Source organism: Rhyacophila brunnea, unplaced genomic scaffold (genome assembly GCF_057557595.1).
Source record: "Rhyacophila brunnea isolate RB1 unplaced genomic scaffold, BYU_Rbru_1.0 scaffold_19, whole genome shotgun sequence".
NCBI classification, from domain to species: domain Eukaryota; kingdom Metazoa; phylum Arthropoda; class Insecta; order Trichoptera; family Rhyacophilidae; genus Rhyacophila; species Rhyacophila brunnea.
This window is the reverse complement of record NW_028232848.1, coordinates 9,915,028-9,936,832: the sequence shown is the minus strand read 5'-3', so window position 1 is coordinate 9,936,832 and position 21,805 is coordinate 9,915,028. Positions and strand designations below refer to the sequence as shown.

The following is a 21,805-nucleotide window of genomic DNA, read 5'->3' as shown; positions in this document are numbered from 1 at the left end:
CCAGGGTTAATGATAATAGCAGTAAGTAACATACAGATTTAAATAATAGTATATTCACTAAAATTTTATTCCCATTTTCTAATATCTTTCCTAATAAGAATACCCGACACTTAACAGAAACATCAAAGGAATTTTCTTTCCCTCGGAATAAACGAGGTACTGAGGATTGAACAGCGACCAAATTGAGTAAATAGATTTCATAAAATAATTCAATTGTAAATTCTACATTACAATTTTTAACTCTCTGTAAATGATGTTTTGTCACTAAACACATTAAACATAAAACAATGTACATGAATCAAAAAAGTTCAGCGGCTTCTGAATTTTCACGTGATAGTTGGAACTTGTGCAATATCTGCACCTGCGCAGTAGGACAATACCGCACAGAGCATTTTGACGTTTACCAATATCAGAACCTATCAAAAATAGTACCATACAATGACAACAACGCATCTCGCTTAAGCTTGAAGAATTAGATTGGCGAGACAGTAAGCACTTTTGCGTGTAAACATATATTATCGTGATAGTTTAATTTACACGCTATTGTTAACAGTAAATCCATGCATGTTTACAGGCGCTATTACTCAAAATGTTACAAGTAGTCCAAATTATTTGACACTTAAAATAACATATTATAATCATAATTTTAAAACACAAAGTATTAATACACATTACATTTAGAAGGGTTAGAGCACAGATGTTGTACATATATCCAATTTTCACTAGAATTTTGTTACATTACCTAACTGAATACACAAAATTAAATGTTGGTTTTCATTACTCTTTTATACAGTGAAAATATTGTATGTGCTAAAAAGGTATCTAAGAAAATATTACTGTCTCGTTCAAATACATTCTAATATGTCCATTTCGCCTTAGATTTTCCACCGTTCTTAATCGTGTCCGGAAACTTGTACGTATGCAGTTCGCCGTATTACACTTCACCATGAAATGTTGTATCGGAAATATATGGCCGTATACTAAAGACGTCCAACCTCTTCGGTTTGTATAGTACTGACATAAAATTCATGTCAAAATAAAACACGGTTCTTGTCGGTTTACACTTTATAGGAAGACAGCAGCAAACAAATATTGAAAATAGCCAATATAGTGGATTATTTGTTATTAGGTTAGGTTTTCATTCTTGAATTCATGAATTTTGCCAAAATCAGCTATGAAAATTGAATTATATTATATTGAATCTAATAAAATTGGAAACCGTATAGTATTCGGTCATCGCTTTCCGATAAGAAAGCTCATGGCGAATTGTGCCACGATGAAATGTTTTACGTACAATTTACATATCATAATATTTCAAATACGTTTTCTAAAAAAAACTTACAACAGCCGTCGTGAACACAGGATTGATTTAATATTTTTTGATAATAATAAAACATATATAAATTTGACTCACATAACTTCTATGGCAATAGTTAACGAAATTCACTAGATGTCATGACTACTGCATATCTCACAATACTATTTGCATCTCAGAATATTGCTCCATATGTTGTTACAGAGATTGTTGACGATCATACGAGTAAATCAGAGGTCAGCTGTTTATCTCATTAATATTATTGAAGTGAGATAACTACCTAGTACTTATTATTTTCACCGTTTGCAGGGGCAGCACTATCTTATATGTTTATGGGGATCCTGCGAGTATTAATTTTTATTAAACCATTTGTTTTAAACAATGAATTCCATGGTTTATTAAAAATTGTTAGCAAGTTCAAGTAGACGTTATAGCTAAAATAATTGGCGAGAGCGCCGGGGTGGTGTGTCAGTTAGTAATTAAGGTAATTAATATTCCTTGATTAAATACACAAAAATCGATAGACAATAATAACGCAATTTGATAAGCATTTCATGTATGACCTACTGGTTTAAATTGTTGCAATTAGATAGGAGGCTCGTAGCATAATTGGCACATTCAAATCCCGTCGAGCATCATATTTTTTTTTCAAATATGATTTTTTCTAGTGGGTATTTATATCTGAGGTGTTTTCAAGTTATGTATGATTAATTTTTATGTTCGCACTAAAGTTACTTCTATAGAGATGGAGCATAGATGTATGAAATCTATTAAGTTAGCTACACCACATTACAGATTCACTTTACGATAATTTCACATGTCTACAATGACATTCTAGGGATTGCAACGCCAAATGAAAATACCAATACCAGTAGAATACCATACTTGAAGAGGCCTTCATCCAGCAGTGGATAGATTCAAGCTGATGATGATGATGATGATATATAAATCTCTGATACATCTAAAAACACACCTGCCAACTTCTAAAACCCGCAAGCAACTGGAGGAAACATTTGGATAAATTTTAAATTACGGAAGTACCTACAATAATGTATTTCGCAATTCTGCACGTGTCATTGGCGGTCACCAATTGCCGTGATGTTCAATAATTAGAATGTTACATTCTCAAATCTTGTGAATTATTCGTTGAATAAAAAAATAGTTAATTAAACTTATAATAGTAGACCCCACGTGAAATGACTTTGAGCCGCCACTGACAATTATTTGTGTGTGATATAAATTAAAACCAGCCGACATTAATTTCACTTTCAAAGCGCGCAAACATTAAACAAACGTGAAATAATATGTATTATTTTTTTGTTGTTAATAATTCAACAGAAAGACATCAAGGTCATCAACTATTACCTTACGCTAGTGATTGCATTAAGATAGCTGTGTTTAATATTTTGTCAATTTTTAGCCTGATTTTTGAACTTCTCAAATACAGTCTAACTTGGTTATTACAATCACGGTAATAGCGAGATCTCGGATGTAATGACGAAACTTTCGTTGACATTTTAGTTTATGATTTTCTCCATACATTTATTCACGTTTATAACGAGCTACTTCTCGGGTATACCAAGCAAACTGTTAATGTGTCGATTGTTTAAAAACAACATTTTCGACCCTAAGCAATAAAATCCGACCGGGCAGTTAACTAGACCGATGGCGCCAGGATCGGATTACGTTTATGACACTAGTTAAGTGTCCAAGTACCTAATTGGTGTTTTCGCCGACAACATTGAAAAAGTATCCATGCATATGGTTGAAATTGCATGTAAAAAATTCAAGCTTTGTGATGTCAGTAGGTACTTACCAGCACCGGCGACTCAGCACTTCATGACAATAAACAACTTCTTTTGTAGTTTATGAATGCTATGCTTGTTTCGGGGATTTTTACGATGGTTTTTAGATTTTTTATGTTATATGCAAACAACTAGTAATGCTTATAACGAGCAAATTCAGTCGGTCCCATCTTCCTCGTAATAACCAAGTTCGACTGTACTTCATATGTTATCAAAACATACGCAAGGAACAATATGTATTCAAGAATGTGAGTAAACATTGAAGTCAGTGGTTTTAGTTATAAAGTTAACCATTTTTTTTTAAATTGTCTATACGTAAAATGGTATAAAAACATTTTTTTTCTTTTGACACTGGCGTCCACATAGTGAAGGTTTGTATTAAAAGATTTTTTTACGAGAAATGGATGTTAGCCAACTGCTCAAACATGGTAGATAAATATTTCAATGTACAGTTTAAACGTGAACAGGAAATAGTTTACCAATTATTATTATTACTAGGTGGAAAGCCCATCCAAACATGTACAAAAAAATATCTAAATTCTTGCTAATTATTAGAGTATGACTCATGTAAACTAACATAAAAGGTTTACCTAAAGTCTCCCTACAAAGGTGGTACATAATCCCATTATCATGATTAATGAACATTAATTCAATTTTCATAGCTGGTTTTGGCAAAATTTACGAATTCAAGAGTGAAAACCTAACCTAACCTAACAAATAATCCAGTATATCGGCTCTTTTCAAAATTTTTTTGCTGCTGGCTTCCTGTAAAGTCTAAACCAACAAGAACAGTGTTTTATTTACACATGAATATTATGTCAGTACTACACAACCTAAAGGGGTTGGACGGTCTTTAATAATAAATTATAATTTAATTAAATTATAGTCAACGCAACGCACAGAACTGAGAGAAGTGGAATCAGCTTGGAGAGACCTTCATCCAGCAGTTGATAGATACAGCTGATGATGATGACGATGACTATACAACCCAAAGAGGTTTGACGGTCTTTAATATACGGCCTTATATTTCCGATACAACATTTCACGATGAAGTGTGATACGGTGAACTGCATACGTACAAGTTTCCGGACACGAAAATGACAGCTATTAACTTTTTTCATTCTTTCTATGTCCCTTACCTTACTCGCGCAGTAATCGCTAACATTCAACTAAGCTTCAACACTAAGATTTTTTTGTAAATGACTAACCTGTCGAAACATGCCATGTTTTCCAAACAAGGATATGGTGGTACCGCCTACAACCATCAGCTTGCCTGGTCCGGCGCAATCGTAGATTGTCATGGCGAGCATCGCGTTCCGCGGTAGATCGCTGTAGTAGACGGGAAGCGTGATCCATTCGTTCCAACTAAAACAGTATTTAAATTTAATTCGGATGCAGACCAAATCTTCTGAGAGTGCCCCCCATATGTCAGCTAAAAGCATAGAGCTTCTCAAGTCGGACCGACCCTCGGTTATCGATCAGTTAGCCATTGCGACATTGTTTCTCTGTAGTAACCCTGTGGTTATCCAAAAAATCGTACAATCATACTAGGAATAATTACAAGATAAAAAGAACTTTTTATATACCATGTTTTTAAATTTTCTGTTGAATCATATAAACTTGACAAGTCTATGTATTAATAAATACTTTTTTTTGTACTTGATAGAAATACTGAATAAGTATAGAATACTGAAATGTCATTTTGACATTTGAATTATTGAATTGTCGGCACTACGCATCACATTATGAACCACTGATTGCGACCCCCTTTTATGGTAGGCAAGTAACATATTGGATTAATAGCCATTTTTATTAGTCAGGGGACAGACTACAAATAATTATAAAATAAAATTTCAAATGTGAATTATCATTAAATTTAGATAATATAATATTAATCATCATATCACATCAAATTGCATCACCCAGACACATGGGTATATTATAAAATGTTAATATTCTTTACGCAAAATGGCGTCGCAGGCAAGGCCTGAACAAAAACGATGCATGAGTGCGAGTGAGAAAGTATTCGGCACCCTTACAATCTCTGCGACACGCGCTATAGTAAGATAAAAGGTCTACATAAGTGTGAGCTAGTTACCAAAAGTATCGCCATCAAATCGAGGCGAAACGCTTCACATAGCGTCGATAACTTGCGAGCTCGTGTTGCTAAAATTGCTATTTTTTGTGTTAAACATAAAGTCAGTGGTAAATATTTTTAGTTAATTAAGTAGAATAGATGGTTCTGTGTGTTGTCTTAAAATGTGGTAGCCGTACTGATAAGAAGAAGATGGTATTACGTTTCATAGGTAAGTTGATACATGTTCGTGATAATTTATTTGTATTTTATTATATATTTTAATATCAGTGACCTAATGTTTCTTTAAAATAACTTAAATTATGGATATCTTTATCTAATGGTTGCATTTTGACAGCTTAAAAATACTATATAACGTAAAAAAATAGAAAATTATATTTTAATTCTGAGCATCTAGTGCGAGCACTTTGGGCGAGCACTAGCGAAATGGTCTATGGTCTCGAACATTTGTAGACGAATGCGTTCGCTCGCCCACAAACCAAACGCAAGGCACGCGGCTTCATTTAGCAATGCAACGGGTGGCGTCTAGATGTATCTATAGTCTAAGGTCGCAGGCAACTTTTTTACTAATAAAACGAATATGTGGTGTGTTTATCTGACTTAACTGGGCCCACAGGCTGAAGCAGTATCAGCCCCCCCCCCACCCTTGTAGGGGCCATGACCACAGGTTCAATTACAGTGGCAAAATACATCACAGAAACAATCAGAATTAAGAAAATCACATGTATGTACTGTAAAATTACCGGGAATCGAACCCGGAGACCCTGTAAGGCACTGGACTATGCGACAGCTGGTGATTATGAAATATGTCCTCTTTTCCTATCATCGTCAAATATGGGAACCCTAGACAAGTAAGATGGTCTTTTCTCACCAAGGCTTGACCTTAGTTTGGTTTGAATTAATTGTTATAAGTATTTTTTGTCCATAGCCATTTCGGTTGCTTTTAACTGATGTGAAAACTAATGTTCCCTGTAAGGTGTGCGCGCGCACACCTGCCAAAATGTGTCCGCACACATGTTTTCATCCCCCGCACAGTCCTCAAGCAAAAATATTGTAAAAGAAAATTTCCTTTGCCAGATTTTAGTTTTGCTAGAATGCACGAAACCATCACATGCACAATTCTTCGACTCATTTTTCAGAAGGCGAAGGTCAAGTGTGACTAACGCGAGCACGCAAGAGAAATTTTACGTCGAGAGGGATCACGATATCCGTCTGTTCTATCGTGTGCCAACGTATATGAAAAGATAATACGTATTGATTACCAACTATGTTCAGGGTCCTCTACATTTCTTAGTCTTAGTTTCAACTTGCAAGAAACATTGTCAGTACCGTCAAATGGGGTTATTCCGCCTTCCAAGTATAATTCTGCCTAGTAAAAAATATTTTGTTTGTATGGCCACTACTTATTTTTACACTAGGGTAGACAAAATATTTCTTTATAACCTTATTCTCAATTGTCAGTTAGTCATATTGTACATTTTAAACATTTATAACTTTACGTTAGTTAATATAAAACTTGATTTTTGTAAATGGTGTGTGCATAGTATGCAGTTCCGTCAACTGTCGAAAAATCATCATTTATCTACCAGAAATACAAAAGGTACGATATTGATATTTTTACTCTACATTCCATTATATGTTAGCAATTAGAATGCATAGCTATATTTATATAAATTGAATTTCAAAGACTTAAAATACGCCAGGCGGACTTGTACCGAAGAGCGTCATGAAGTTTTGGGGTTATTCCGCCTGGGGTAGGGTCGTCAAAACACTTTTTAATAGTATTATTTTTTTATTGTCTATTATTTATTAGTGGTACGCCAAAATAGGTATTACAACACGATTATTACTATTTGTTCATTAATAAACCAATTTGATAGAAGCATGATGAAATTGATATTGGTGTCTTATAAAATTATGTAAAAAGTACTAAAATATAAAAATACACATAAGCATAATAATTGTATTGGTATCTATTTGTCATTAGATGTAAGAGGCTTCATTAAATCAGTTTTTGTATTCAGTTACAAAGATACTTTTTGTTATATTTCTTTCAAAAAAACAAAAATAAGCATAAAAAACCACGTCTCATACATTATATTTCTACCTAATTAATATGCAGGTTAATTTGTTAGAACATAAATCATAATATTATGAACGTAGTTTATGTACAAAAAATAATTAAGTATATTTTTTGCACAACCCTGAATTCAATCTACAAAATGTATGCACGTATCAGTGAAACAATGGTGATTCCGCCTAGAAAATTTTGACTATGCAAAAACACACAAAAAAGAAGAATGTAGATGGGTATGGTATTAACATGTTTGCGGCACGTGTTATGAGTATTATTCTAGTACACTGCTGTTCCCTCGTAACAGTGATAATGACTTAGATGGATTTTTTTTAAAGTAGGCGGAATAACCCCGAGTCAATGTAATTACGCCTACATATTTCATCATCAGTAAAATCAATGTATTAGAATGTAGATAAATAATATTAACTATGTTTAATAATTGCAGTTAATTATATATAACCATAAAAACCACATAACAATGGATACGTAGTACAAAAAAAAATCAGAAAATACAAATTAACAAGACGCCGTAGAAAAACTAGGCGGAATAACCCCGTTTGACAGAACAGTCTCATAGTAGTCATTATTGTGAAAACATCACAGTTCTTACAATATTTTGAAAAATTGTATGTGTGTGTTTGTGGAGGGGGGTGTAAATTTACCGCACTGGGTGAAACCAACCCTAGTTACGCCACTGCTCAGATGCGTTGATGATCCACACACACAATAGAAAAATTAGAGGGAACGTTGGTGACAACGTAATAGTACTACTAGCGGCGCCAACATCAACTGTGAATAAGTTCAGTTGGTGTCACTTACTTCCAGCGAGTTGTGAAGGGCTTATACGACGTAGTCACTGGCAGGGCAAGTGGGATCTTATTTTGAAGAATATTGCAACTGACATATAAATCGGAACAACCGTCTTGATATAGGCCAGAAAACTTCAACATCGGTTCCAGTAACAACTTGTCGTATTCAGGTTTCGGTCGTCGTCCTTCGAGGGTCCCTCTGAAACAAACGATTACCAATATCAAGTCCGAGAACGAAGCTTTGTTTACTTCTGTTTAATACACGAAATAAAATGTCGCATACATTTTTATTTGAATACGGTGCTCTAACGATGAGCTATATACGTAGAAAAATTTATTATCTAAGTCGTCCATTATAAATCTTTATCTCTATTATATTATTATTTACACAATTTGTTTTGCTTTATTATGAACACACAATATGGCAGTAATCGCTGTCAAAATTGTAAATGTCAGATGATTAAAAAAAAACTATATAGCTATTCTATATAATATTTTTCAGGGACATAAAAGTTGTATTGATTTTATTATTAATCGTAATCTAAATAATCTCGGGTAACTATTTTCAACTTAAAATACCTAGACTTTTTTACGTTAATTAAATATATTGCTGATATAATAATTCAGAATTTTATATGTTTTATGTATTTTTAATGTTTCAAGAAAAATGTAGTAGGTACCTAAAGAATATAATATAGGTAGGTAGGTAGCTGGTAGAGAAGGACTCTTTTGGCTTTGCGGCCACGACGAAATCACGTTGCAACGGTTTCGTGTCATTTGAAAGTAACGAGACCAACACCTAAATGAGTCGCCTACATTGCCAGAAGAATCTGAAACCATTCTACATTTTTAACGATTTTATAAGCGTCGAGGTTATGTAGGCAGTCATATAATATTTTAATTTCTTCTTTTTCAGCCTATGCTTCACTGCTGGACACAGGCCTTTCATATTTCCTTCAATTGCATATGCTTCTGTATACCCGTGACATTATAGAGTAAGATATTAAGTTATTATAACTGAAGTAAATCTTTACATAAGACAAGTTTAGTATTAAAAAACGATATGAACTTTTAAATTAATTCAAATATAAAATATTACTATAACAATATAATGTCATGTTGTAGCACTACGTGAGGATAGAGGAAATCGGAAAAATCAATAGTTTAACGTATTCTGTACACTTGGAGAACACTCAACATTTCCACTAACCCATGAACTATTAATACTAATCACTGCAATGTAACTAATTTATAGATCGGTTGATGTCCGGATAGCATGAAAACTTTATTTCAAATATTTTAGGAAATAATGATGGCCGTCTAAGGGTTACTTGACGAATGTGGCAGCAATTCTTTATTATTATTGAATATTTAAATAATATTTTATTTCTTATAGCAACACGTTTAAACGAAGAACAACGAAATTTTCCGAACCAACAAAATTTTGTGTAAATTGTCGAGCGCCATTTTACTTGGGGAGTGAACGGGAAAGTGATTCGTTGTGTATTTGTCATAAATTCAATCTGGCTTCGAGTGTAAAGAAAAACAATAGTAGCTCATCAAACTACTGATGGCTTGTCTTAATACTCTAAAGATAGAAATTAAGACTTTAGAGCAAGTATTTCCCAAACACCATGAACGATTCCAGATAATGTCAGCTAGTGTCGACGAGCTGAGTTGTAGATTCGTCGGCAAGAATGGCAAGAAATACGAAATACACGCGAACATTACGGTAAGCCTAACATATTTTTCGAATTCATGCAGTATTCATGTCGCGAATTGTCCAAATGTCAGATCTGGGGCAATAACCTTTACTAAAGACAAAGGCGGTTCTTTATTATTGGTTTCATATTAACAACAAAATGCCCTAAACAATGCCTGCCGTATGAGCGTTTATTGTGTGCCATATTAAAAAAAAACTTTTATTTTCTCCGTCTTTGTGTTGATTTCGTATTGCGTCTCAAAAAGGTTTCCACGGTTGCCCTTTTGGACGTCGCCAAAATCAACACGAAGGTTTTCAGGCATATTGTAGCGTGCTCATATTGCGATGTGAAAGTTTCAATTCGTTGCTATTTTCGATGTCATTTTCGTCAACAATAATCGCTGCAAACGGGAGATAAACATGTACACTGCTGATTAAATCGTATGTTTCGTTGCAAAACATGACTGCGGAAGACCACATGTAACATTATTGCATCGCTATTATGCTCTTCAAAGTCCGATCCTTTTCAAAAATAGTTTTTGTGTTATTTACACCCACCTAGTCCCGATGTGTTACGAATGAATGTAAACTGGAATAAATTATTTATTTTAATGATACATACTTAACAGTTGCCGTGAAAATAATGATAACATTGTAGGTAGGTAAGTAGGTACATACTGCATAATAATAATACATTGGAAAATATCTCTATTTTGCACGTTTGTATCCCGATGGTTCGAGTGTCCCATTATACCCACTACCCAAATATTTCCCTAATGATTGCTATGATAACATTATTATCTCTAACTGTTATCAGAATTAATATTCATTATGTGCCAAGTACATTGACCACTATTTGTTTTGGTTACAGTAAAGCTATTGATATGTCAAACATACATAATAGTGATATAATCAGTAACTAGGGGTTGATAATACTGGCTTTCTTTGAGAAATATGTACTTATACATGTGTACTAATAATCGGTATTGATTAAAAATACAAAAAAGTGACTTACATTCCATCTTAAAAAGAAAATAATGTAATAACCGCCTCATAGTCACTTATCATCATCATCATTAACCTGTTCCTTTCCTCGATGAAGGCATCCTCAAGCTCTACATCCTTTTTGGTATATCATTCTTCACTGCCATCTCTTTCCGTTGAATGTTAATATTTCATCATTCCAGTGTACCTGGGCTGCCCTTCGGTCTCATAATGGATGCACTCGTTCAGTGGCCATCCTGTCTATTTCCATTTAAGGGTTTTGGCATACTTATTTACATTGCATGCTCATGTGTGACGCCTAAAACTGCATATCGACTATGCGCAGCAAACCCTCGACAATTGACACGTGTGGCAGCCAGCCGTTTTACCTTGCGAATGTTGTGATAGGGTGTCCCCCAAGCACCAACTGATAATGATACGTCTTTCAGTGTGTTCGACTGCTGCTTGACATACATCTCATTATATTTGTTGTTTTTGCAATTTCTTCTTCAGCTGTGTTCCTATTACAAATGTGTTTAAAATTATCTCATCCGCACCTTGACCACTGTTGTCCAATACCAACCCGCAATTCGTATTAAGACTGCCTATGAAAAGGATTCGCAACATGTTGTACATAACCTTTATGGCAACAGCCACACCATAACCGTATATCCAAAGAGTATAGATGTACGCACCCGCATATAAACTTTTAAGGATTTAGTAAAATGAGCAAGGCCAGCAGAATGCCTTCCCTAGGTACAGAACATGGAAAACCCTCAATAGATTGAGAACCTTACAAGGCATGGTTATGGTCTACCGTGCAACTTCAACAAAATCCTACAATCGTAGGAAAATGGTTTCGTCTTTGCCAATTTCTGGAGTATCACCTTATAACCAGTAAATTACTGACATGAACAAGAAGAAGAACATTGTTATGGCTGCACTATTGGCTTTCAACATGTTGTCAAAGGTACAGCTGTAGTCTGGGCACTTCAAGTGAACATATCATAACGTGTCCTGTGGTTCCTTCAGTGCAACATTCGTAAGTTTGTGGGGCTGTCACCATGCCAATTTTTTCCACTGCAGACAATCGAATTTGCAATGAAAGCTTTCAATACTACTATGTAACCTTCATAGATTCTCAGGAAATTGAACCCGAACCAAACTTTGGCCCTGAGAACACCTTAATTATTTTGGAACAATAACCGGGACACTTTAAAATTTCCAGGGTTACGGAGGTTCCATTGTTTTATAGGCCTGTCTATATTCATGCATTCTTTCGTTCTTAGTACGTAGTACTTTTTGTACGTTAGTACTTAGTTCGTAGCGTGTGTACAGGCTGCTTCAAAACAGTTTCAAAATGGCCGTTTTTCGTGATGAAAGTGCTAGCGCACGTTGCTCTACCGGCATCAGAATACTGTTTAACATCATATCACGCCAGTGTTGACAACCAAATGATTCTCCAAAAAATATATAATAGTAAATTATACTAGAATTTATGGCCAATAATTAAGGATTCAAAAAATATTCTGTGTACTATTGTTTTTTCAAAATACTATTGTTTTACATTTTTGTATTAAAATCGGCATATAAAAAGATGACAACATTTTCGCTGGCCGTCTCTGTCTTTCAGCAACCGACATGAACGCGTTGTCTTATTCAAATTTATGTGACACATTTCTCAAGGGTATCCCAGTCTTGCCATGAGACGCTCCCAGGTCTCCTTCATCTTGTTGTTTTCTCCCACCATGATCTCCATGTTGGATCCAGAAATTTATACCTATTACTTGCATAATTATTTGCTGTGAAAAATGTCTTGGAGAAATTTAATAAGTGACTCATATGAATTTCTTTTATTTAACAACACAACTGCGAAAAAATTAAATGATTAATAAGTAAAATGCTCATTTTAAATAATGCTTATCTATTAATTTGTATTGACAGACTTCTTCTTGTCATATGGAACGTTATACTTTTGTTTTAAAATGCAACTTCAGCCATATTACCTACAGCCAGTATTTTTCAACCTGCCTTACACTCGCCTTTGAAGGGCCACCCACATTGAGGTACATGTCACGGTGTTTGTCGCCTGCTGTCACGAGCTGCCGCTATGGGAAAAAAGTGTGTAATGTCGTTGTTCTTGGTGTTTAAAATCTTGAAAGATTCAGATTGAGATAAAGACTGATGCTCCCATCCCGTAGCACATTTTGAACCTTTAAACGAACATTGTCAGTTGGAAAAATCTGCCATAATCACTAAAACAACAATGAGGGCACTTCACGTTGAACTTCACTGCATCGGTACCTGCATTTTTCAATGAACGACTATTGAACGTTTTTATCATATTCCACATGCCAGCAATTTTCGTCTGTCACATAAAACTGACAAACTGACAGTTATTTTTTGTTTTTAGCAGTTGGCACTATGTATTTTCTATGAGAATGTTGTCTATTATCTATGGTCTGCAGGTTTTGTTCTATTATATTTGAATGTCATTCCGCATGTATTTTAACGTACGCACACGTAGAAACTGTTAAAATTAATTGAAATTCGAGTGCTTAAAGTCAGACAACGTTATCTACAAAAAAGTGTTTTTTTTTTTTTTTTGAGATAACGTTATTTTACATTTACGGCTACATGATAGTCAAACAACGTTATGTCAATCTTTTCTAATTTCTTATTAAATCGTCAGTAAAGTTTAACGCTAATTACATAAGTTACCCTTGTTTTCATATTTTTTAAAAACTATCCCTATAAATTTTAACATCATCATAAGCAAGATAAATGTACAATACTCAATAAATTATAAAATATTAACATTAGGTTTTAAATAAACATTTCCCTTGTAAAGTTACAAGAATCTAAAATAACGATTTTTGGATCTCCTGTAAAGTTGCACTTTTGTAGATAGTGTTGTTTGACACTAAGCCCTCGAATTAGCATTTATAATTAATAATAATTCAAATTACTAATACATTATAGTAGGCACTCTTCATCAGTGTCATTATTCAGTGAATTTACGAGATGGTGCACGTTCAAAATGACGAAACGATAGACATTTTTATCGCCGTGAGTTCACGTGATAGTTCGCGACATGCACCTCAATGTGGGTCGCCCTTGAGTGCATTTTTTTTTAATTCATCCTATGAAGAGCATGATCACAATAACATTTGATCAAACCTTCTGACAATCCCACACCCATGACAGCTATCAACAGATATGTGAAGACGCAATAGACACAATTAAGAGATCATTTTTCGCAGCTCATGTTTATTTGTTTAGCACGATGATTGATCAGCAAACTGAATGTTCTCAGGTTTCTAGTGTCATCAGTAATTGTTTGGCGGAATTCACATTGAAATTTGACTCAACATGGATATGGTCATAAATCATAACCGTCCGTAATGTTACAAGTCTCTCCCGCGCACACAGCCCCTATAGTGATGCGACGCGACCTTCTGTCATAACAGATAACTGTCATTGTACATATTATTCTGACAAATATTGGGTACATTCATTATCAGTTTGAAATATGCAAATTCGTAATCTAGAAAAGTCATCTGACACTGACAAGCCCTCTGCAGTCGTGCGTGGCCATCATGTTTACTACTGTACTCGCATAGAAGGCGACTCGTGCGCTGTAAAATAGTATGGACTCTGCGTCAAAGCGGCGCGGCGTCTTTTTGAACCAAACACAAACAGCATTCAGTGTACTTAGCAGTAAGACGAGTTTGTATGTGCGACCTGGCTTTTGTTACTATGCAACTGTGCCATGCTGGTCGACCGGTGTGAGTTACATTTTGTTTATAGGTAGCGTTTAATTATGATCTCAGTGCTAGGCATGTCATGGGAGTTCGGTAGAGGTTCAAGTGAGCCGCTTTGGTAAATTGTTACCATTATAATATGCAATTGCTCTTACATGAAGTATATTGCATCATTTTTTACCACTCTCGGCCAATGGAACATCGGCGAAGTTCAATTTTAGTGTCCTGACGTTTCTCAATTCAACAAATTCTTCTCGAATTTATAGGGAAAGCGCTTCTATAGAATTTTCGGCATTGGTTGCCAAAGGGTTTCAAATCCAGTCATATTGATTGTATGAAAGTAATGATGAAGTTTCCTTTGCAGCAAAGTTAATTGTTTTTGAGACGTATTCAAAATTAATTGCTTGTTTTCAATGGTGTTCTGGTAGGTCCTTTGGTTCATTTGTAGAGATCCTTGTCTTAACTCCTTCTAATTTATCAGAGCGCGTCAATATATTTTCATTCTGATCTTGCACTGTTTTATTAAGTTCATGCAGGTGCTCAATTATTATATTACTAGCCATGTACGCAAATTTGGCTATTAAGTAAGTATAGTATAATATACAAAATTTTTTTGAAGCAATACACTACGGCATACCTAGCATCGTCTTGCGGCACACCGGTTGCGGAGCGCTGATCTATAACATACACACTTTCCGTTTTCTTTAGTCTTCAAAATTTAATTCAGTAATGGAGTGTCGAGTTACTGCATATTCAGCAGTTTTTTTAGTGATGAACATGCTTCTTGTTACCATATAATCATTTCGTCATCTTTACAAGAGTCAATACAAAAATACATTGAATGAAACATTACATAGCTATAAAATATGAATTGGTAGTGTTTATGTAAAGGGTCAAGAAATATATTGTTTGACAGATAACAGCCAACAGCTATCTGTGTTATCACTGATGACAAACATAATATACACGTTTACGAACAATGTAACCGTTTCAGTAGTGACAGACTAAAAGTTCACATAGCAAACGATAATAAATACAGGTGGCTTTAGACTTTCATACGTAATTAGCTCCCGAAAACGTGTACGAATAATTGAATGTACAAAAGTAGAACAATTAAAAAACACATCAAAAAGTGTACTTTCAAATATTTATTTATCAATAGGTATAATAAAGTAAATGAGGCGAATTAGCAATCAGGTGTTTTCTCTATAAACTTGTCAAGAGATAGTTGAATACCACCCTTTTTTTTCTTTTCTCGATACTAAGTTTTATAACATACTTTTTATCAAATTACATACTCTTTATCAAATTGCTCTACCTACTTGAGATATACGCCCTCCATTGGGATCACATTCTTCAATGATAGTTAAAAATTTGTCAACATTCATGGAGGCTTCATTCATATTTTTGATTGTCAGAGTCTTGACGATGAGTTTCCAATCTCCGTGCAAACTAAGAGCCTTAGTTTGAATAATTGAAAAACTGAAAGACATCCTATTGATGTTGATCATCAATCCATGATGACCGTAAGCCGTCTATGCTGTATATCTTTCGTAAACCGCCTCTTAATGCCATTAAATCATACATAATTTTGGATATTTTATAGATAGATACCCGTGGTATATGGATAGTGGCCGCGCGGCATAAGCGTTGGACTACAAAGCCGTGGGTCCCAGGTTCGAATCCTGGGTCTGGCAAGTACAAAAATTGTTTTTCAATTTGTGTGTGTCAGGGTATGGACCTAATAGGTTGAGCAAGTGGCTGACATCCATTTCTCGTAAAAAACAAAATCTGTCAATACAAACCTCCACTCTGTGGAGGCCCATATGATCCTATCAGGATCGGACATGGTCGAAAAAAAAAAAAAAATGTTTTTTATCCATTATGGTTTGGTTTAACCACGGCTTTCAACGAAAACAAACATGTATGACTGAAAAAGTGTGCACTATTTTTGTCAGATCGCCCATAGCATACCAACACTATTATGCTTTGGCTTAGGCAGGGTTTAATGGATTTTTAAAAAACTAACCAACACTGCAATTTGTAGTCTTAGTTCAATGAAAACAAATACGTCTGACTGACAAAGTTTAGTATGCAATATTTATGCCGGATCTTAACAGCCTACCTCCACCCTTCGTCTCTGGAGTTCCGTACAATGAACACGTGGTTGCTTTACTGCAATGTAGGTATAATTCATTTTCAATAACATTCCAAATGTATTGTATTATGCGAACAACTGCATATCCGTAGTGCATGCTATAAAGAGTATGAAGACATTATGAATGCAACTTTGCAATAATTATCCTTATTGCAATGTAGGTAGTGTTCATTGTTCAACCATAATCTGTTTACAAGGTTCCTTTTATTTTTCACATATTTTGTCTACTAGAGTAAATCAATGTTTAAAACTCATCCGCCATTATTTTATATTCATATCTCGTATACCTACCCCCCTAACCAACTCTTGTACCAATACTTATTGCCAAATATACTATTAGCCAATAAAAATAGTGACGGTAGAGTTACAGAAAAAAATCTGTTCTATCTATAAAACATACTACTTTAGAATAATAATTAAATTGCTCCTACAATCATATCGAAATATATGAGCATCTGAATAGCATCTCAAATCGAATTTGTAACGCAGGTGTCGGCAATGGTGTCAGGAAAAACTATTGTCAAACTGGACTACTTAGGTTTTTGACAGGATGTGTAATTTATAATAACATAAAGTTTGCTACAAATAAATCTGTAGTGCGATTTACTTACTCCCAATTTAATTGTTAATAGTAATATTTAATAATTTTTCATTTCAGGAGACATACCCCTCCACTCCTCCAGTTTGGTTTGCCGAGAGTGAAGAGACAAGCGTCACAAATGCTGTTCAGATTTTAACAAACACTCAGGGACTAGACAACCACATCATTAACCAGGTCATTATTTCTTTTTAATTGTATTTCAGCCATTTCCACCAGTTCGGTATTATAATTGTTTATTTACTTGCAATATGATATTATATATGACTGAAGCGTAGCTGTTTTCGCGATGAAGTTATACACCCTGGAGTACACCAATGATGCTATCTTATTCGTCAACTCAATTGGACGCATTCAAGAGACCATTGACTGGCTGCAAACAATTCGTCCCATGTTGGCCTGAAAATTAACCCAGCATTATCTAATGCATAACAGCCCTCTGATCGGTAACAAACAGAATATCGAGTGTTGACAGCTTTCAATATCTGTGGTTTCATATCACAGAGACGGCACTTCGCAAAGAGAGGTCACTATCTAAATGGGATGGCTGGAGCAGCATTCAACTTAATGCGGAACGTCTGGAACTGCCATTCAGTTTAAATCAAGAAATATGCTTGTATTTTGATAATGCTGCACAGTAGTGCTACTATATGCTGATGTTCGAGAACTAATGCTAGCGGTGGCATGACTTTGTCAGAAATGACATCAGAGAGCGAACTATGCAGCCTCTCCTCACATACAAAGTGAAGATGCGACATTGAACCTGGCTCAGTCACTTGCTACAGTACGTGATGAGTGTGGATTCTGGTGTCCTGGATGCTCGACCGCTAAATACAACCCACACAGTGTATACAGCAGTACCCTGCGTAGCTATTCAGATTCTATTCGCTGGCCTGGCCACTCCAATCCACCCGACAGAAATAATAATAATATACACGCAATGTTTAAACTTTCTTTGGATGTGTTACATTACATGGCTGAACAAGGTCCAACATCACATCTTCTTAATTCCTGTTGCCTCTGCTTAATTGAACATCACGAAACATAACTAACCAATAGATAAAATCGTCATAATGTTCTAACAATTATATTATCTGATTTTTTAGGTTGGAATTCTCCTCAGGGAACTGTGCAAACTTCACGGCGTACCAGAGCCCCCCGATTTAGATGACCTTAAAATACGTATGCATATGGCAGTCAGACACAGGTAGGCAAATATTATCTTTTTCTCTTTGGTTTCTACCTTCTACACTCGAGTGTGATTAATTTCTTTTTTTCAACCAATAGAATTACGCACATTCTACGCCTATTAAGGGTAAAGACAAATAAGCTGAAGTCTATATTTTTTCATACATAATTTGGGAACACCTCAGAAACATTTCTTATATGGAACGCAAAATGTTCTCCGGTATTATGCGTCAATTACAAACACCATTGAAGAATTTACCGACTATATTTATAATAATGTTAAATTAGGCGATGCTTGAAGATATAATGATCCGCATGTCGAAAAAACAATAATTTGTCAAAAGCGCTGTAACCACGGACATCTGATGTGATACATAATCTTGTCCACTTTTTCTAGGTTTCGGAGTATATCTGATGGTAGAAGGTTAGCCCGATCGATAACCATTAACTTGGTCTTACTCCTATTAATATGGAGACCGTATTTGAGACTCTCTTCCTCTACCCTGTGCAGCAGTTGTTATCGTTTCCAATAGAGTCCCGTCTCATCCACATTAAAAATTAAATTTGGTGGATAATTTCCTCTTTCCACAATTTCCAGTTTTAAAAAAAGATTGTTGTTTAACCATTTTGAATATTTTTATCTTTCAACTCAATGGATTAAGCCACATCTGTATGTGAGTAGGAGTGAATACGGCTTTGGTGGCATTTCTCAGTTTGGATTATGTTAGTGTCGAGTTGAGTATTGGCGCAGGTTTCCCAACAGTTGCTGATTGTATACATTTGTTCCTTTTCTCGTTTGACAACTGATAAATCGACATACAATTTTTTTCGCATTTGCCACAAACCACAATGCAAACAAACCACAGATAATTTTCCAATCACATGTGTGAATTCCACAAACTGGCAATTTTTATTGTTATTAATCTCTGGTGAGATATTCAGTCTTATGACAAAAAAATAATATTATCATTTATCAGCATCGTTGACAGCTGTGTGTTTAATTTCATTGGCAGGTATTCAAAAGAATGCGGCGGGGGAGAATCGGGAACGGAAGAAGACGAGGAGATGGGAGGTGAGGGAGAGTCAGATGCCGACACAGATGGAGACGAAGACCTTCCGCTAGAGATGGATGAGGCTCCCAGAGCTCCAAAGGTTCGGCCGATCACGTCTTTCACTAACCTTTATCCCACTATCTATCATATATTCTATAGCAGGGTTGCCGAACCTATGGCCGCACGAAAAATTTGGTTAGCAACGATTTACAAATTCAATTTTTTTGTATATAGTATTTCCGAACTCTTCATTCATCCTTTCATTAAATTTGTTTTCATTGTAGGTTATGTTTGTTATTGGTTGCAATAATTATTAGATTCAGCTGATGTTCGCCCTAATACGTGTCAGTGAAGACAAGTGCATGCATGTTATTTAATTTAATAAACTTTACTTAACATGGCTAGTGGTAATAAAAAAAAAAACATTAGAATCAAGTAGCAGAGACTTGCAAAGTGTGTGGACTGAGGAGATGACATGATTAACGAAGGCAATAAAGTAGTATGTATTTTGTATTCTGGGAAAGTTTTGCCAAAATATGATGTTGGGCCTGTACTACTTATTGTGTATTATTTTAATTAATACAAAGCATTTACACCAAAAATTGACAGTTAACACCATAAAAGAGATTATTACGTAGTATCTATGGTCAATTTACATGACACACATAAGAAAACGTCTGTTTTTGCTACCTTTTGTAATTAGTTGTAATGGTGTTTGCAGAAGGAGGAAATGGAAGTAGAGCATCTGGCAACCTTGGAAAGACTTCGCCAGAGCCAGCGGCAGGATTATTTGGCTGGGTCCGTGTCTGGCTCCGTGCAAGCCACTGACCGACTCATGAAGGAACTTCGAGACATCTACCGCTCGGACTCTTTCAAAACAAATATGTATTCCATTGGTAAGTCAATAATTCATTTATTCTTGGTGTCTCAGAATTATTTCACTTTTACTGTGTGACCTGTCAAATTGCAGCAAATTTTAATTGTAGGATTTATTGAGCGAATATATTCAATAAGTCATTGTAATTAATAGCTGTTTATACTCTTATTTGTTTGGTGAAAGTGGATCTAAATGTCCATCGATTAGTGCAGGGGAGGGCAAACTGCGGCCCGCCGGGTGTTTTTTTGCGGCCCGCCATCATTAATTGTACTTCTGATAACGAATAACTTTTTTTATATTTTTTTAAAAAATATTGACAATAGATTAAAATTTGAAGAATTTGTTGTTTCGTTAATATATTATCTCAGTACGTCTTCCTTGCGTCTCGTCTCACACTATGTAACCACTATTTTCTATGTTGAACATCGTGACACGATATGGTGAAGAGTTTGAATGGATTTTAATTAAAACTCAAGTTGTTCCTTCGACAAATATCGAATAAGAACGTGGACCACTTTCCAACTTTGAAGTTGCTGAATATACCAGAATATAAATTTGATGAATATGGTAAAATTATTAAAGCTCTGAATGACGATTTTTTACAAAGATTTGGTGACTTCCGAAAAACTGAGACAAGCTTAGCAACAGTACGCGATCCATTTTCAATAGATATTGATAGTGTACTGACAGAGCTACAACTTGAGATTATTGGTCTGCAGTGTGACACTGATTTAAGAGAATTGCATCGTCGTGAAGATATATCCAAATTTTACAATGCCCTTAATTCAGACAAATTCGAACAACTTAAAGATTATGCAAGAAAAATGTTCGTTGTTTTTTGATCAACCAATATATGTGAACAAACATTTTCGATCATGATCCTCAATAAAAATTCTTTACGATCAAAAATATCTCCGATACCCATTTACAAGCAGTTTTTAAAATATCAACCACAAAATTAACACCTGAATTTGAAAAAATGTACAACACTTTCATTCTTCTCATTAATTTTTTTGTAATGTTTATTTTTCGTGATAATAAATAGTGTATATCTAAAAATGGTATTTTACTTGCGGCCCGCCGCTCATTTTGAATTCTTGAATTTGGCCCTCCATCCAAAAAGTTTGCCCGCCCCTGGATTAGTGCATAGTTGTATGCCCAGTTTTGTATGTTTTGAGAAAATCTAATTTGAAAGATTCAAATTGATTGAAAACTACGAAATGTACATAAGTATTATGTATTTATGTAATTGCATGAAAGTATGATGCATACAGGCGATTTGTGTTTAAATATTCAATTTCAGTTAAAACTGGACATATAATATTAATTGTCCACTAATGTAAAAATGTGTCTGTACAGTTTGGATTTGCATCGAGTTGGC

General features: G+C 34.9%; 2 protein-coding genes across 3 annotated transcripts in view; one reads left to right on the top strand and one right to left on the bottom strand.

Moving 5' to 3' along the window:
- Positions 1-8,559, bottom strand: part of Pi3K59F (phosphatidylinositol 3-kinase 59F) — a 37,126-nt gene extending 28,567 nt beyond the window's left edge. Inside the window, exons 1-3 of one of the 2 annotated variants that reach the window (XM_085946148.1) lie at positions 8,385-8,559; positions 8,112-8,300; positions 4,329-4,485 (exon numbers count right to left, since the gene is read on the bottom strand). In XM_085946148.1, the coding sequence (XP_085802274.1) occupies positions 4,329-4,485; positions 8,112-8,300; positions 8,385-8,455 (417 nt within the window). In that variant the 5' untranslated portion in view covers positions 8,456-8,559. Of the gene's footprint in view, positions 1-1,414; positions 1,585-4,328; positions 4,486-8,111; positions 8,301-8,384 lie in introns of those variants that run through there. The other variant, XM_085946149.1, reaches the window with a different exon arrangement.
- Positions 8,560-9,571: 1,012 nt separating this feature from the next.
- LOC147072719 (ubiquitin-conjugating enzyme E2 Q2) overlaps positions 9,572-21,805 on the top strand; it is a 30,964-nt gene continuing 18,730 nt past the window's right edge. The window contains exons 1-5 of the mRNA XM_085946159.1: positions 9,572-9,833; positions 17,368-17,484; positions 18,414-18,514; positions 19,509-19,647; positions 20,269-20,443. Coding sequence (XP_085802285.1) covers positions 9,672-9,833; positions 17,368-17,484; positions 18,414-18,514; positions 19,509-19,647; positions 20,269-20,443 — 694 coding nt within the window. The 5' untranslated portion in view covers positions 9,572-9,671. The remainder of the gene's footprint in view (positions 9,834-17,367; positions 17,485-18,413; positions 18,515-19,508; positions 19,648-20,268; positions 20,444-21,805) is intronic.